At 48.4% G+C, this 17,274-nt stretch overlaps 1 protein-coding gene across 1 annotated transcript; it reads right to left on the bottom strand.

The window, feature by feature from the left end:
* Window positions 1–1,300: 1,300 nt before the first annotated feature.
* On the bottom strand, window positions 1,301–15,630 carry GP6 (glycoprotein VI platelet). The gene is made up of 8 exons (XM_044380110.1): window positions 15,597–15,630; window positions 11,856–11,891; window positions 11,476–11,733; window positions 9,850–10,137; window positions 4,982–5,035; window positions 4,269–4,328; window positions 2,898–2,948; window positions 1,301–1,536 (listed from the first exon to the last, which is right to left on the bottom strand). Exons 1-8 carry the CDS (start codon window positions 15,628–15,630, stop codon window positions 1,301–1,303), a joined length of 1,017 nt encoding a protein of 338 aa, XP_044236045.1.
* Window positions 15,631–17,274: the final 1,644 nt, after the last annotated feature.

Below are 17,274 nucleotides of genomic sequence, written 5' to 3'. Positions count from 1 at the left end.
TTTGTCATTCTCACCAAATACGCCACATTCCCAGACATCCCCTTCAAACCTCCGTTTAATGTGCTTGTGTTTTCGCATCTCAGTGATGTCCCTGCATACGGTGTGGGCTCCTGGAGTTTCCTACAAGTTTCCTTCTGTTTCTCTCTCAAGGCCTCTTGTTCGGCTGGGTACAGGTCTTTCCTAGAGTGCCTTCATTCTCAGGCTCTCAGGGGTGGTGGCCGCCTTCAGTGAGAGTGGGTGGGGTTGTTAAAAGGAGAAATAGAGGCATACCCTTTTTTAAAAGCTAGGAAGGAACCTCAGTGTCTTGTAGCCAAGGGTTTCTCAATCTCTGTGCTATTGACACTTGGGGCCAGAAAATTCTTTGTTGTCTCAAGTGCAGCTCAAGAGAATATACTCTCGATGAGAGAGAGAGACTGTCGTGCGCATTCATAGAGTGTTAGCATCTCTACCCTCTACCCACCAAATGCCAGCACCTCCCTCCCACAATATCTCCAGGCACTGACAAATATCCCTTGTGTGCAAAATGGCCCGAGGTTGCCCCCTTTAGGGGAAAAGAAATTGAGTAGCCTGCCCGCATCAGTTTAAGGACAGATACTCTGCCCATTTCACCTGTGACTTAGAGATTCTGTAAGTGCGGTTATGAACCATGGAGCAAGATAGGAGGGGGATGTGGCCATAAATTGATGAAACCGAAGCCCATATCTGAGGAAATGGCAATTGGATCAAGGAGTAGGAGAAGGGCATCCTCAGGGTGGGGAGGTGTAGTGGGCCAAGCCCTGAGTCCTCACACATGTAACCAAATGTTTCTGGTTAGGAGAGAGGCTGGACTCTCTCTGATAGGCTCAGGAAAGGAGTGCTCGTCTGAATTAACCAGCTAAGCTATGGATGCCCAGAGAAAACAAGGGCCAACAGGGAAACGTGGGAGAGTTTTGTGCAGAGGATAGAACAGGGTCAGCTATGAGGCTTGGGGATACAGAGGTCAATCTGGAACATGTATTAGGAGAGGTTGAAGAGGTCAGTGTGATGGTCCAGTTAGGGGGCCGTAAGATCCACAACGTGCGGGATATGAGTGAGAAGGTACTGGCGTCCACTAGATACCTCCAATCCCAGATGAAGGAAGTCCTTGGATGAAAAGCCAAATAGATACTGGCTCAACAGCTCCTTGATGGGGCACCAAGGAGAGGTCCCAAGTTCCTCCTCCTCCATAGTCATAACCCCTATCCTCCTGCTCCTACATTCCATGCACGCCACCCATGGTGTTACATCCCCCATCTCATAGATACAACCAAGCCTTAGAGTTCTATTGGTGGCGCCCCTGGTTAGGGCCATCTGGTCGACCCCCATCCTGCTGACTGTGTGGTTTCTGGGTCTGCGGGAGGGGTGGGAGTGGCCTGCGGATAGGTCTGACCCGGTGTGGCAGGGGTTTCTTTCTACTGTGCCAATCTTCTGCCAGAAGCCCCACCAGGAGTATTAGAATCACAACCCCAATGCATATCCGGACCAGATTGCCCTTGGTGTAGTGCTGCTGGGCAAGACCTGGAGGAACAAAGAGACACAGGAGCAGGTGATGAAAGCCTATCTCCAGGACCCACTTCAAGGCGCATCTTGGGTTCCCATAGCCATCTCCCTCATCTAAGATCCTATTCTCTGCTACCTAGAATGCCAAGTTCCTTCCTAGAGGGTTCCTCCCCTCCTCACCAACGGTCAGGGCTAGATAAGCCCAATTCTCTAAATATCATTTCTTCCATAATCCACCCTCATCGGCCTCTGATACAACCCCTACACACACACACACACACACACACACACAGAGACACACACACAGAGACACACACACACACACACACACACACACACACTACCTGGCTATTTGGCTAATTGCAGCAGAAAAGACTGTTACAAGGGGTGGGGAAAGAGATGGAATTTATCTTCCCCTGATCCTTTAGAAAATCTCAGCCTTCTTATCGGATCTTATTGCCCAATTCTGAGTTCCATTTACCCTCCCCTTGACATTTTATACACCAGGACCTAAGATCATAGGGTTATAGCCTCTGTACAGAGAAAGCAATTGGCTTTAGGGGAAGACACAGGGGTGGGAAAGAAGAGGGTCCAGAGGGGACCACTTACTCACCAGTTGGAGACTCTGGCCCCTTTGGAGAGACGGTGGTAGTCCTAGAAGGCTCTGGGAATCAAAGAGGGAAAGTATAAAGGGGTAAGACCATCTCCCCAGCCCTGTTCCTGCCCCTATCCTGAATGTGATTTGGGGCGGAATCCCATGACTGTAAGAAGAGAATGAACTACAGAGTAGGGCTGTCTAGATTTATCTCAGCCTTCCCGCCTGATCTTATTGTCCGATTCTGAGTTCCAAGTGCTGATGTTTACCCTCCCCTTGACATTTTATACACCAGGACCTAAGATCATAGAGTTATAGCCTCTGTGCAGGGAAAGCAATTGGCTTTAGGGGAAGACACAGGGGTGGGAAAGAAGAGGGTCCAGAGAGGACCACTTACTCACCAGCTGGAGACTCTGGCCCCTTTGGAGAGACCGTGGTAGTCCTAGAAGGCTCTGGGAATCAAAGAGGGAAAGTATAAAGGGGTAAGACCATCTCCCCAGCCCTGTTCCTGCCCCTATCCTGAATGTGATTTGGGGCGGAATCCCATGACTGTAAGAAGAGAATGAACTACAGAGTAGGGCTGTCTAGATTTATCTCAGCCTTCCCGCCTGATCTTATTGTCCGATTCTGAGTTCCAAGTGCTGATGTTTACCCTCCCCTTGACATTTTATACACCAGGACCTAAGATCATAGAGTTATAGCCTCTGTGCAGGGAAAGCAATTGGCTTTAGGGGAAGACACAGGGGTGGGAAAGAAGAGGGTCCAGAGAGGACCACTTACTCACCAGCTGGAGACTCTGGCCCCTTTGGAGAGACTGTGGTAGTCCTAGAAGGCTCTGGGGATCAAAAAGGTAAAGTATAAAGGGGTAAGACCATCTCCCCAGCCCTGTTCCTGCCCCTGTCCTGAATGCATGCACTTCGGGGGCAGAATCCCATGACTGTAAGAAGAGAATGAACCACAGAGTCGGGCTGTCTAGATTTGAATTCCAGATCTATCACAAATTAGATGTGGGGCCTCTGTCAATAGACTTAATATCTATGAGGCAGTTTTCCCATCTGTCCAATGAAAATTAAAATACATCACAGGTTAATGTGAAATTTAAACCAATGATAATAACAGCATAAGGCACAGCGCTTGACATATGGTAAGCACCCTCCACATGGTAGATGCTTGTCTCATTCCGCAAGTATCTCCGGAGACTTTCCAGGTGCTCAGCCAAACACATCAGTTGGGTGTGTTTTAATATACGGTGAAAATTGCTATAATAGAGAGTCCATAGGACAGAGGAAACTATACAATCCAATGTCAGAAAAGGCTTCCCTGAGGGACTGAAGCCATGAAGAAATGGAAGGAAAAGCTGAGCCAGTGGCTTGGATGCAGAGTGAGGGGGAGATGCCTGGGATCCAGGAGAGCTTCATCTGACTCTGTGGGGCTGAGACTTGCATGAGGAATGAAGACCAGACTGGAGGGATCTTATTCCCTCCCCTGGAGGGATCAGACAGTGGCTGCTCTAAGGCCATTGCCTCTAAAGGCATTAAAGATCAAGCTGAGAACCGCAGGCTGTATCCTAAGGGTGACTGGGAACCCAGAAGGATCTTGACCAGAGCACGATGAAGAATCTCATCAGGGTCTTAGAAATTCTAGAGCTTACGGGCATCAGGAGTCTAACAGAGAGCTGGAGTCAGGTGGACCCAGTGGTGATATGGGACCTATCCTCAGGGGATCTGTCAAGGTTTCTGTCTTGAGGGAAGTGGATACTTTTTCCAGGAAAAGTGAGGGGCAAGAGAATTACAGCATGAGGGAAGTTTGTTGCACGGGACTGCAGTGGTAAGAGGAGGCGGTGAGCAATAGGGGACAAAGGTCACGCACAGAGCTCAGAGCGTAGTCAGAAGAGCAGTGAGTAGGAATGAGTGATGGTCTGCCCATCATAGCCTTGGCTTCGCCATCTTTGAAATAGCCACATGACCCAGAACGCACATCTGTCCCCACGCTCAGAGCCCACCTCTAGCCCATCCTTGATCCTCAAACCAAGGACTTTCCTTGGAAGAGTCAGGTGAGCTCCCGAAGCAGACTCAGAGCCTACAGCCTTAGACGACGAGAGAAAAACCTATCCTCACACTCCTGTCCGCTGGGCTCTGAGCGCCAGGTTACTCACCAATTGCAGAGCTCTTGTTGATGAGTGAGATGCTCCGTTTCCTGGACGCTTCTGGGAATTCTAAGCAAGAGAGTAATAAGAAAGTGGATAATGTCAGGTTGTCCCAGTGAGTCCCTACTCTGCATACTCCTTCTGAGATATCTGGGGGTCCTGGATCAAGCCCCGCATCGGGCTCCCTGCTCAGCGGGGAGTCTGCTTCTCCCTCTGCCTGCTGCTCCCCCTGCTTGTGCTCTCTCTCTCTCTCTTTCTCTCTCAAATAAATAAAATCTTTTCAAAAAAATGAACATAACTGGACCCCACCCCACACCTTGTGAATCAGGGACTGGGGGGGCCCAGAAACCTGGATCACCTCCAGGTGATTCTCAGGCCCCGTAAAGTTTGAGAACCACTGGCCAATGGAATCAGAGACTCAAAATTAGAGTCCAGGAAGCTATGATTTTATAAGCCTCTCAGATTATTCTTCTCCACATTAGACATTATAAACCATCAACCTAAGGCTGGATAGAAGTGGGGGTGTAGGGTAGCATCGTGATGTCTATCTGATATTATTATACCCATCTTCATTACAGGCAGAAATAAGTGATTTTTAAATAAATCAAATTTGTGAAAGAGACAGTGAATTAAATTGAGAAATCTAGATAAAGGAGAGAAAGAAAAGAAGGGGTCTGTGGGTCTATACCCCCAGATACCAGGATGAATCCTCCAGAATTTACCTGTCACAGAGGAAGGGGGTTCTGCGGATAACCAGCGGGGGGTCCCAGAGGTCTCTGGGAAATCAGAAAAAGAGAGTTCTGTGCTCGGTTAGCTATGGATCCTGAGCAAATGATAAAGCATTTCGGCGACCCAGTTTCCTCCCTGCTTTTCAAACTTCAGTTCTGTCCCTTTTTCTAGATCTCTGCGACCTGTACCTTACTTTGTCCCCAGGAGCAAAACTGGCTCTCAAGTCCTGGAAAGCAGACGAGGAGGCAGAAGCCGTGGGATACGTGTAGGGAGAAAGGGTCTTGCCTATGGAACAAAACACAATCCCTTTCCACCCCCAGCACCCCAGCTTTGTAGCTGCACCAGCCTGCCAACCTCTGTTCACCCCAGGACATTTGCTCATACGATCCCGCACGCCGACTGGCCATCCCACTGCTCCACCCACCTGGTTACCTCTCACTCTGCCTAGATCCAGGTCAAGCACTGACTGCTCAGAGAAGTGTTCCCAAACTGCCTCCCCTTCTGGGTTCTAAAAGCACTGTGTACTTCTAATTCATAGTGCTTGTCACAGCGAGCACTGTGCAGGTGTCGGATGCGTCTTCAAGACTGCTTGCTCTAATTACTACATGTATGTATTACGTGTGTATGCGTAATACGTGTGTGTGTGTGTGTGTGTGTGTGTGTAAAGAAAAGATACCTTAGAGTTTCAAGCAGTCCCCAGCAAAACACGGCCACAGCATAGACATTTTTGAAATATGTTCAATGAAAGAAGCAATAAATGAGCAGGGACCCCAAAAAAGACAAATCTCCAAAGGCAGGAAGATTAGTGGTTTCCTTGGGCTGGAGGGAGGAGGAGGGAGCGGCTGCATATAGACACGAGGGATGTGATAGGGTGGTGGAAATGTTCTATAACGGGATTGTGGTGGTGACCACACAACTCTAAATTTACTAAAAACCACTGCATTGTACAATTAGAGCAGGTGACTATGCATTAAGCTCCTACTGTATGCCAGGAACTAGTGTCTGTGCTGGGGATACAGTAGGAAAGAAAACAGACAGAAATGTCTGTCTTTCCAGAGCTTACATTCCAGGATGCAGGGGGCAGACAGGTGATAAACACCATAAATCAGTGCAATGAATGCACAGGGGTAGGTGCTATGCAGAAAAATTAGGCAGAGAAGGCAGCAGATAGCATCAGAGAGGCAAGAATGTGACGTTTGATTGAGGCCTGAAGGAAGCAATGGATTGCGCCTTGAGATCTGGAGAGAGCATCCCGGCAAGTGCAAGGTCCCCGAGTGCGTAGCGAGCCTGCATATCCAAGGAAAAGCAAGACAGGATGTAGTCAGTAACATTGTAACCACCTTGTATGGTCACAGATGGTAACTAGACGTATCCATGGTGACTATCCCATCATGTATGTAAATATCAAATCGCTATGTTGTACACCAGACGCTAATACTACATTGTCAATTAGTCTTCCATTTCAAAGGGGCGGGGCAAGATGCCCATGTATGTAGGGCGGAGTGGATGAGGGCAGAGCAGCAGGTCAGGTGATCAGACAGGTAAAGGAGGGCCTTGCTGAGGAGAGAGGAGGGAGGGCTATGGGCTTTGCACAAAATCATCTGATTTCAACAACCTGCTCTAAAAGGAGTCCTCTTGCCATAGTTTTGCAAACATTGTAAAGGGGCAAAGGTATGAAGTCTTGCAAACTTGCAAGCAGTAGATAAAGAAGTCCTGGAGATTAACGCATAGCATATTGTCATTAGCACTACATTACAGACTTGAACGTTGCTAAGAGACCAGGTCTTTAGTTTTCTCACCACAAAAAAGCAATGGCAATTATGTAATGGGACGGAGGTGTTCGCTAATGCCACAGGGGTAAGCGTGCTGCCCTATATAAATGGATCAAATCAACACGTGCTACATCTTAAACTTACACAATGTTATATACCAATTAGATTTCAATTAATTTTAACAGTTAAAGGGAACAAAGGTGGGCACAGACCAGTATGGAGTAACCCAGGTCTAGGATGGTGGAGCTATGGGGGTGCTGAGAAGTTGTCGGATTAGGGACAGGTTTGGAAGATGTGGTAGGAAGCATGAGGGGCAAAGACACCAAGGTTTACAAGGAAATGCCTCTGAGTATTACAGCGGAAAAATGTATGTGTCTTTTTTGAATTTTCATGTTATTGTTAAATGTACGTTAAATATACCGTCTTAAACATTTATTTTAAGTGCACAGTTCAGTAGTATTACGTGCATTCACACCGTGGTGCAGGGAATCTCAGAACTTTTTCACCTGCAAAACTGAAATTCTGCGTCCATTGAACACTAACTCCCCTGCTCCCCTCCCTTGGCCTTTGGCAAACCCCTTTCCACTCTCTGCCTCTATGATTTTGACGACTTTCAAATGTCTTCCGTGAGCGGAATCAGACAGTTTATGGCCTTTTGTGACTGGCTTATTTTACGTAGTGTAACGTCCTCCAGGTTCATCTGTACTAGAGCACAAGCCTTCCTTTTTAGGGCTGCATAATATTCCATCATGTGTATGCACCATATTTTTTTTTCTAATAAGAGCTTTATTCAAGTCATTGTTTTTTGTTTTTGTTTTTTACTGTGTTGGTGACCACACGGTACATCATTAGTTTTTGATGTAGGGTTCCGTGATCGTTTGCGTGTAACACCCAGGGCTCACTGAGGTTATATGCCACATTTTCTTTATGAACCGTGCCGTCCTCTTTTGAAAGAGGCATGCTTTAAGAATGAACGACTGAGGGGCGCCTGGGTGGCACAGCGGTTAAGCGTCTGCCTTCGGCTCAGGGCGTGATCCCGGTGTTGTGGGATCGAGCCCCACATCAGGCTCCTTTGCTGAGAGCCTGCTTCTTCCTCTCCCACTCCCCCTGCTTGTGTTCCCTCTCTTGCTGGCTGTCTCTATCTCTGTCAAATAAATAAATAAAATCTTTAAAAAAAAATTAAAAAAAAAAAAGAATGAAAGACTGAGAGCTGCTACAATGTAACCAAACCTCAAACACAGGCGTCTGGGTGAAACAAGCCGGTTACAAAAGACCACATATTCTAGGACTCCATATATATGAAATTCCCCCCAAAGAGGCCAATTTTTTATAGAAATAGAAAGTAGTTCGTGATTGAATGGAAAATGACGACAAACAGGCCCCAGAGATCCTTCAGGGGTGATGGAGGTGGGCTAACTGGGTTCACTGGCTAGATTTCAATGAAAATAAGTCTGAATACAAGCACATTTGCTTTTACCCTGTACTATGCTAATCCACTGGGGACCAAAAGGATAAGAATTTTCCCTTTGCTAATGGAGAGAGTCATTAGTCTTTTGTATATTGGGGCATTTCTTTTTTTTTTTAAGATTTTTTTTTAATTTTAGAGAGTGCGTGAGCAGGGTGGGGAGGGGCAAAGCAGGAGGGAGGGGGAGAGGGAAAGAATCTCAAGCAGACTCCATGCCGAGCACAGAGCCCCAGGCAGGGCTCCATCTCATAACCCTGAGAACATGACCTGAGCCAAAACCAAGAGTCTGACGGTGAACCGATGAGCCCCCAGGTGCCCCCATTGAGGTATTTTCAGTAATCAGTTGCTGGGGCACTTCACTGACTTAGTAGGATGAGCACGCCACTCTTGATCTCAGGGTCATGAGTTCGAGCCCCATCATGGGTGTAGAGATTATAAAAAATAAAGAAACTTCGGGGCCCCTGGGTGGTGCAGTGGTTTGAGCATCTGACTCGTGGTTTCAGCTCAAGTCATGCTGGGATCAGCCCTCCACATCGGGCTCCACGTTCAGCACGGAGTCCGCTAAAGTTCCTCTGCCCCTCCCTGTATGCTCGCTCTCTCTCTCTCTCTCTCTCTCTCTCTCTCGGTGTCTCTCAAGTAAATAAATAAATCTTTTAAAAAATAAAATAAACTTTAAATAATTCGGTTGCTTTAATACTTGTGAAGGCACGTGACCGTAAAACAATGGCGAAGGGAACACATCAATAATGGTTTTAAATTACATCAGTTGATGTGACGGATTTAGCAGCAAGCTTTGCTGTGGAGATACTTTGCGCTTAGACTGTTACAAATAAGAAAGACTGCGTGTGTGTTAGTGGTGAAAAGGGAGTCAAAGTTTCCTTGCTGTTCTAGTGGCATTTTTTAAGTAATTTCCATAAGTTTTTTGCTGCTGTTTGTTTGTTTGAAACCTAGGCGAGACACAAGGCATTATCACTGGTATTAAGAAATATTTTTTATTTCTTATTTCTTTTCTTTTTCTATATCCTCTGTAGTAGATAGAATAACAGCGTCCCAGCTATGCTCATGTCCTAATCCCCAGGCCCTGAGAATATGGCACCTTACGTGGTAAATGGGAGGATGTCGGGGTGGAGAGAGCATCCTAGGCTATCCAGGTGGGCCCAGTGTCATCACAGGGCCCTTAAAGGTGGAAGCAGGGGGCAGGGAGGCAGAAGAGCCTAAGACAGAGACTGAAGATGTCACACTGCTGGCTTTCGCGATAAAGGAAGGGACCACGGGAGCCAAGGGATGCAGGCACCTCTAAAAGCTGGAAAAAGCACAGGACAGATTGTCCCCTGCGGCCTCCCGAAGGAACACAGCGCAGCTGCGGCCTTTGTTTTGTCCCAGTGAGACCCATTTGGTACCTGACCTCCGGAAATGTAATAAGACATTGATGGTTGTGGAAGCCACTGGATTACTGGTGATTTGTGACAGCGGCACTAAGACACTAATACACCCTCCAGGGCCTCAGGCGTCTCCTGGCCTCCCACCTCCTTCACACCTGTCCCCCACCCCCCACCCCTGCCCTGGAACTTCCACCAGAGTGGCAAGAGCTGAAGGAGACAGGCATGGTCTGCAGCTCGCTCACCTGTGACCACAAGCTCCAGGGGGTCGCTGGGGGCCGACCACAGGTATGGCAACTTGCTGGAAAAGCTGTAGCATCGGTAGGTTCCACTGTGGGCAACAGTCACTGCGGTGATGGGGAAATCAGCCCAGTACTGCTTCTCGGATCCCTTCTGGGGCGCAGCGGCCCCCTCCTTGTACAGAGCAAATTGGTCAAAACTGTATTGGCTCCGACACTGGAGAGTGACTTCTGTTCCTGGGGACACAGCCGGGCTGGGCTGGGCTGAGAGCGAGGGCTTGTTGGCATAAACTCCTGGGAGAAAAGACAGCTCTGGTGTTAGAGACCCTGGCCGGCATGTTGGCCGTGGGGGTGGGAAGGTCCCCCCACCTCCTAAGAGCTAAGGAACTTTCCAGGCATATCTATCCTAGCGAACCCACTCACTCTGCCACCAGCACACAAAAGGGTGAAGGGAGCGTAGCCAGGATCACAGTGCCCGGGGCTCAAATCCTGGTCCTGTGCCTTAAGGGCTGCGTGATCCTGGAGAGAGATCTCCCCTTCTATCAGTGCCTCGCTGTTCTCTACTGTAAATGGCAGCTAATGAATCGTTGAACACCATCAACAACCGATGATGTACTATAGGTTGGCTGATTGAATTTAAATTTAAAGAAACAGAAAAAAGAAAATGGGAACGGCTGAATGAAGCAACTTAGCAGAGCTGCCGAATACACAGGGCGCTCCGAAACTACGATGGTAGTAACGAAAGAGCTTACTATTTCAATGCAATTTTTAAACCAAAATTAATGCAAAGAATTCATACTGAACAAAATATTTATTTATTTATTTATTTATTTATTTATTTATTTTTAAATTACGTGCAGTTAGCCGCTGTATAGTACATCATTAGTCTTTGATGTAGTGTGTTCAACATTCATCGGTTACGGATAACACCCGGAGCACATTCTAAACAAAACAGACTCAACTGTGCCTCGTGGAGAAGCAAAAGGCTCAAAACACTTTTACGTATGTTTGTGCGTAATTTTTTCCACGCTCTTAACATAGTTGGAAAAAATCGAAAAACTTTAAAGTAGGCTATTAAAACTCACAAATTATTTTAAGTTTATTTTATTTATACCAAAAAAATTTTATTTTAAAGAATTCATTATCCTCTTACTCTCTTGGCTTTAGGGAAACAAACTCATCACTGATATTTGCAACACCTGTTCGGAAAATAAGCATTTGAAAATGCATTGGAAATAAAAGCACAAGCTGAGAACATTTTATTCCATCAAAAAAATTTTCTTAAGGTATTAGAATGTGGAGAGAGGGTATACATGTTGCCCTTTGCATCTGGCTCAGATGCGGCCTGAAAGGGCGCTGCCTCGCACTGTCTTTACTTAAAAGTGTGATGTTTTGTTCAGCGTGGATGTTCTCACATTGATTTTCATTGTGTTAGAAAGATACTGCATTGACATATCACTAACGGGGATCCCTGCGGTTTGGGGCACCTCGCCTAAAAGTAGCTCGCACTTTACTCCCCACCCCAATCCCAGCCCCTGGGTCTCGGGGTTCGCTGTCATCATCATCCCCCTCCTCGCCCTCCTGGGGCCCCCAGGCCGCAGGTGCAGCCGCCCCCCACGCCCCTCCAGGCACCTGTAGCGACCAGCTCCAGCCGGTCGCTGGGGGGAGACCAGCGGCTCCCGTTCTGGTAGGAGCAGCGGTAGCAGCCCGCAAAACGTTCCTCCATGGCCGGGATGAAGAGGATGGGCTGATCCTGGTAAATCCCAGACCTCAGCTTTTCCAGGCGGTACAAGTCCGCGCCCGGAGGCCCCTGGCAGCGGATGGTCACCTGCGTCTTCAGGGGCACTAGGGAGCCAGGCAGGGCCTGGAGGGAGGGCTTGGGCAGCAGGCCTGGGAGGGAAGTGGAGCCTGGTAGAGGGCAGCTTGCAAACACACCTCTCCTCCCGGGGAGCCCCCACTCCCCACCCGCTGAGCCCAGAGGAGAGCCCCAGGACTGCGGGGGGAGGACTCACCTGGCTGAGCTGGAATCATCTGCTGCAGACACAGCCCTGAGCAGAGAAGAAAAGCACCAAAGCCTAACATAATATAATAAAATAATATTATTATTTAAAAAAAAAGAAAAGAAAAAAGAAAAGCACCAAAGGCTAGGACCTCCCGGAGCCCACACTCCTGCCTGCAGGGCAGGTGGGGAAACATTTGCAGACAATAGCTTTCTCTTGTCCTCATTTTTTTTAAAGGACACGCGCTCACTGAAGTGCCAGAAGCAGCCGCCCTAAAAGGTGATGCCATTTATCGAAACAGCTCAGCTCGGCTTGCTAGGTCTGTCCGCCCTGACACAGAGCCCATTAGCGGTTGCCGGGGGCGGGGGAAGGAGGATGGAGAGTCGATTGTCAAGGCTACGGTTTCTTTTTGGAGTGGCCACGGTGTCCTGGAACAACCGAGGCGACGGTTGTACGCCTTGTGAATGTACGAAATGTCACTAATGATACATTGGATGTTAAGTGTGTTATTCTACCACTTTTTAAAAAAAGCCAGCCAGGGATTCCTTGCCCCCGTCCCCATGCACACACTTTGCACGACTGTAAAGAGAATTATCTCCTTCTGAAAAGGGGGCTGTGTGCGGGGTGTGGGTCTCTTCCCCCCCCCCAGCTTTATCAAGATATAATTGGTGCACAACCCTGTGTAAATTTAAGGGGTGTGTGTTGATTTGATATTTCTGTATCACAACATGATTTCACATAAGTACCGTTTCTTTTTTGTGGTGAGAACATTTAGAATGTTGTGCAACGAGGTGTTATTGGCTATAATCACCGTGCTATGGGGGCACCTGGGTAGCTCAGTTGGTGAAGCGTCTGCCTTGAGCTCTGATTGTGATCCCAGGGTCCTGGGATCGAGTCCCGCATCGGTCTCCCTGCTCAGCGGGGAGTCTGCTTCTCCCTCTCCCTCTGCCCCTCCCCCAGTTCATGCATGCTCTCTCCCTCTCTCTCAAATACATAAATAAAATCTTTAAAAAAAGAAATCACCATGCCGTACATTAGATCTGGACGGGATCTATTGCATTGTGTCCTGTCTAGAGATCACCAGCGGTGTTAATCATGGATTTCCCGCTGTTTTAACTTTCTGTTTAGACCAATATTCTGTAATTACATATTATGACTATGCAAATGTTATTCATACCTGAGGAGTGTAACACTGTACCTGTGTATTTTTCCTGTTTCTTGTCCCTAGAATCAATATTTGGCTGAGTGCCATCTGCATACTTTTTTTTGTTATTTTTTTTTCTTTTTTTTTTTAAAGATTTTATTTATTTATTTGACAGAGATAGAGACAGCCAGCGAGAGAGGGAACACAAGCAAGGGGAGTGGGAGAGGAAGAAGCAGGCTCCCAGCGGAGGAGCCTGATGTGGGGCTCGATCCCAGAATGCCGGGATCACGCCCTGAGCCGAAGGCAGGCGCTTAACCGCTGTACCACCCAGGCGCCCCAGAAAAGTTATTTTTTTCTTACTCATCTGCATACTTTTCCTTGACCCTGTGTCTAATTCTTTCCTCAGTTCCAAATACCGCCCTGTGTAATTTCACACACCGCTCAAACTGCATAATCGATAAATCCCACTCTCTCCCTTGGAGGTGCTGCCCCCCATTTTGCCGTCTACCTTCTCTAGGTTCAACAACTGCCTTCTTTCTCTCAAGCCGACGTTTTTTTTAATTCTGTTCAGTGAGCCAACATATGGCACATCAGTAGTTTCCTTAACCTTTTTGCTGGGTTGGTAGCTTTACCTGTTTTAGTCTCGCTAGGGTTGCCAGATTTAGCAAATAAAAACCTAGGACTCCCACTTAAATATAAATTTCAGATAAGCAATGAAATCTTTTTTTTGCAGAGTATGACCCTTGAGTTATAATGGGATATACTAGGCTTAAAAAATCGTTGCTTGTTTATCTGAAATTAAATTTCACTGAGCATGCTGTATTTTACCTGGTAGCTTTTATCCTTACACACACACACACACACACACGCGCACGCACACACACGTGCACACACACTAGAAGGAGGAGTTACTGTCTCCATGATAAACATAAGGAAACTGAACAGAGAGGCTAAGCAGTTTCTTTCAGCTCACACAGCTAAGAAGTTGCTGAACCTGGATCATCCCTGACTCCGGGGCTCAGGGGGGACACACTTGTCTCCAACCCCCTCCGAACCTCTGTCTACACCAGGTTCCGCTCCCTGTACGCAAGCTCTACCCGCATCTTTGTCCACTGCCCAACACAGCCCCACCTTGGTCCTTTCGTGGGTTTCCGTCCAGCCTTGTAACGTGATGGAAATACTGGTGCCACTCTGAGCCCTTCCTGGATGGGCGTGAATCGCCACAGTCCTTCTGGTTAGGGCCCATTACTAGCCCCATTTCATAGATCAGACTTTGGAGACCATCCTGTCTGCCATCCTACAGCTGGTGGGAGGTAGACTCCAACGCCAGCGGCATATGCTAGTGATAAAGAATGTGAACTTGGCATTAAACTCTTGAGTTTATCCGAGCCCCAGAGGTGTGACTTAAACAAGTTCCTCAATCCCTCGGGGCCTCAGCTCTCTCCTCTGTAAAATGGGAGTATGAATAGGCCGTTCTGGTAATTGAGCAAGGGGCCGCTAGCAAACACGGAGTGGTGTCTAGCCCCCAGCAAGTGCCGCACGAGCGCGTGTGAGTGAATGACTGACGGGTGGTTTGTGCTCGTGGCGTGTTTTCTTATCCCCATAGCACAGCTCTTCCTTCCTGCTTGGCCCCCGGGAGCGTCCGTCCTTCTGCATAAATAAGGGAACTGTGCAGGCAGTAAGCACACGTAATCCCACCACCGGTCCCGCTAGGAGAGGCTCTGCTCCAGCCTTGCTGAGGAATCACTGACAGAGAGACACTGTGCGTCTAGGGCGCACAACGTGATGATCTGACGGACGGACACACTGTGAAATGACCACCGCAGTCACAAACCCGTCCACTGCGCACTTCGGTTGTTCTGATGTGTGGTTTGGTGAAAATGCTTAAGATCTCTCTCAGCAAATTTCCAAAGTATTATTGCCTGAAATCACCGTGTTGTGCCTTCAATCTCCAGAACTTGCTCCTCTTATAACTAGAAGCTTGTACTCTGCACCTATCTCCCCGTTCCCCCCACCCCCATCCCCTGGCAGCCACCACTCTACCCTCTGCCTCAACGGTTCGACTTTTCTAGATTCCACATATAAGTGAGATTGTGCAGGGTTTTCTTGCTGTGTCTAACTTATTTCACTTAGCGTGGTGGCCTCACGGTCCACGCATCTTGTTGCAAAGGGCGGGATTATTTGTTCCTGTGCCGTGAGGTGTGCTGACATCACCAAGTCCACATAAAAAATGAATGGATGGATGGATGGAAGGAAGGAAAGGAGAGAGAGAGAGAGAGAGAGAGAGAGAGAGAGAGAAAGAAAGAAAGAAAGAAAGAAAGAAAGAAAGAAAGAAAGAAAGAAAAAGAAAGAAAGGTGTATAGAGACAAAGTTGCAGCCAAAACTAGAAGACCCGTTTATTTCCCAACCCAGCCAAGAAGAGAATAGAACAGACTAGCAGAGAAACACCACCTCCCTGGGTCCCAGTTTTCCCAGCCAACAAGTGAAGGGGCTCTCATAGGTGCGATTGCCCTGAAATTCATTTCTGATGCAATTTTTTTGAACATTCTTAGTCTCCTAGCCCACTGCCTTATCCTCCAGCGTTTCCCAGATCAACCCCCGGGACTCACCCAGACAGAGAAGGGCAGGCAGGGATGGGGCCATGGTTCTTCAGCCCGTCCAGAGCTCTGTAGCCCAGGCGTGAAGCTGCGGGGGCTGGAGCAGAGTCGCCGGATGTGACAAGGCTACGGCACCCCGTCCTCCCTTTCCCCATCAGCCTGGCTTTTCCTCAGTGAGGCTCGTCAAGCTGGAGCCACTCCCCCAGCAGGATGACTTGCACACAAGCTCACAGAAGCTCGGGTATCTCGTGTCACCAGCCCAGGGTCGCACCACGGCTGCCTTTTGAGGCAGAGATGGAATAGTATCTGATGGATCTCATTAACAGAACGCTTTCACGGAGCTTTCCTTTGGAGGGGTGACATTGAGGTCGTAAGAAATATTCATGCAAGAGTAGCGTGTTCAGTGCAACCCAAAGCCTTGATGAGGCCAAGAGCTTGGCATTGCCATGTAAGCGGGAAGTGACTGGTGTGGCTGGAATCGGGGAGCATGAAGCTGGGACTGAAGAGATTATACAGTCAGATCGGGGTGTCCTGACCTTGGCACTGTTGACCTTTGGAACCCGGTGACTGTTGCAGTGGGGACAGGCTGCCCTGTGCCTCTCGGAGGCTCGTGGCCCATGGAACACCACTGGGTTAGATAGTTCAGGGATTCCGTGGGCATGATAAACCTGGGTGCACAAATCTGTCTTTGGAATCCTACTCACTTTTCAGGCACTATTTTGTTTGACCCTCGCACAAGGCTGAGAAACAGGTGCAGCTTTAGACCCATCCAGATGGGAAAACCTGAACTTACAAGAACACGTATTTTTCTAGCTGGAGCTTGGGTGCTGGGAGCTGAGTCATCCATTTGCTCTGGCTTAGCCCACGCGCACCTAGGCAATCCCTCTCTTCTGCGATGTGTCTCCGCCCTGTGGTTCTCAGTTCGGTTCTCCAAGGAGCAGCTCCGAAACAGTCCATGCGAATTCGTTCATCTCCGCAAAACTTTGTCTCTTGCAAACCGTATATCGTGTCGTAAATTGTGGAATGCCGCGGAAGTCCTTCGTCTTTCCGTTGCACGCTCCGCATTTCCAGACCATCCATGTGTCTGCGGAATAGTTACTTAATACATTAATCTTCCCACTCTCTCAATAACGGACAGCTACATTGTGCCCAAATATCTCCACTGAACACAACACTGAGCTAAGAATCACTCTACACGCACCCCTCTGGTCGTACGTGAGAATATCTTTATAAGATGGATCCAGCCGGAAATCGCCAGACCTTGAGTTAGGTGTATCTTCCATTTACTCACTGCCGAATGGCACTCCGTATTCGCTGTACCACTTCCTTCTCCCACAGCAGTGCAAGAGGGTCCCCAGACCTCCCTACGCACCCAAAACCCGGGGTCACCCAGCCTCCTAATCTTCGCGAGACGGTGCACGAGTTGGCCAGAGCGGCCAAAGTACCACTGAGCAGCGTACACAACAGAAGTTCCTGGTCTCGTGGTTCTGAGATGCAGGTGGCTGCTGGGACGGCTGCTTCGGAGAACCAGGAGACCACCTAGCCCGCGGATCTCTTCCAGTTTCCGGCGGTTGCTGGCCATCGTGGGTGCTTGTGGGCTTGTAGATTAATCAACTCCAGTCTCTGCCTCCAGGTTCACGTGGTGGTCTCCCCGCGTGCGTGTCTGTGCCCGAATTTCCTTTTTGTCCAT

Source organism: Ursus arctos, unplaced genomic scaffold, assembly GCF_023065955.2.
Source record: "Ursus arctos isolate Adak ecotype North America unplaced genomic scaffold, UrsArc2.0 scaffold_19, whole genome shotgun sequence".
In the NCBI taxonomy this organism is placed as follows: domain Eukaryota; kingdom Metazoa; phylum Chordata; class Mammalia; order Carnivora; family Ursidae; genus Ursus; species Ursus arctos.
Note: the sequence above shows the minus strand (reverse complement) of the source record. Positions and strands in the feature narration are given on the sequence as shown.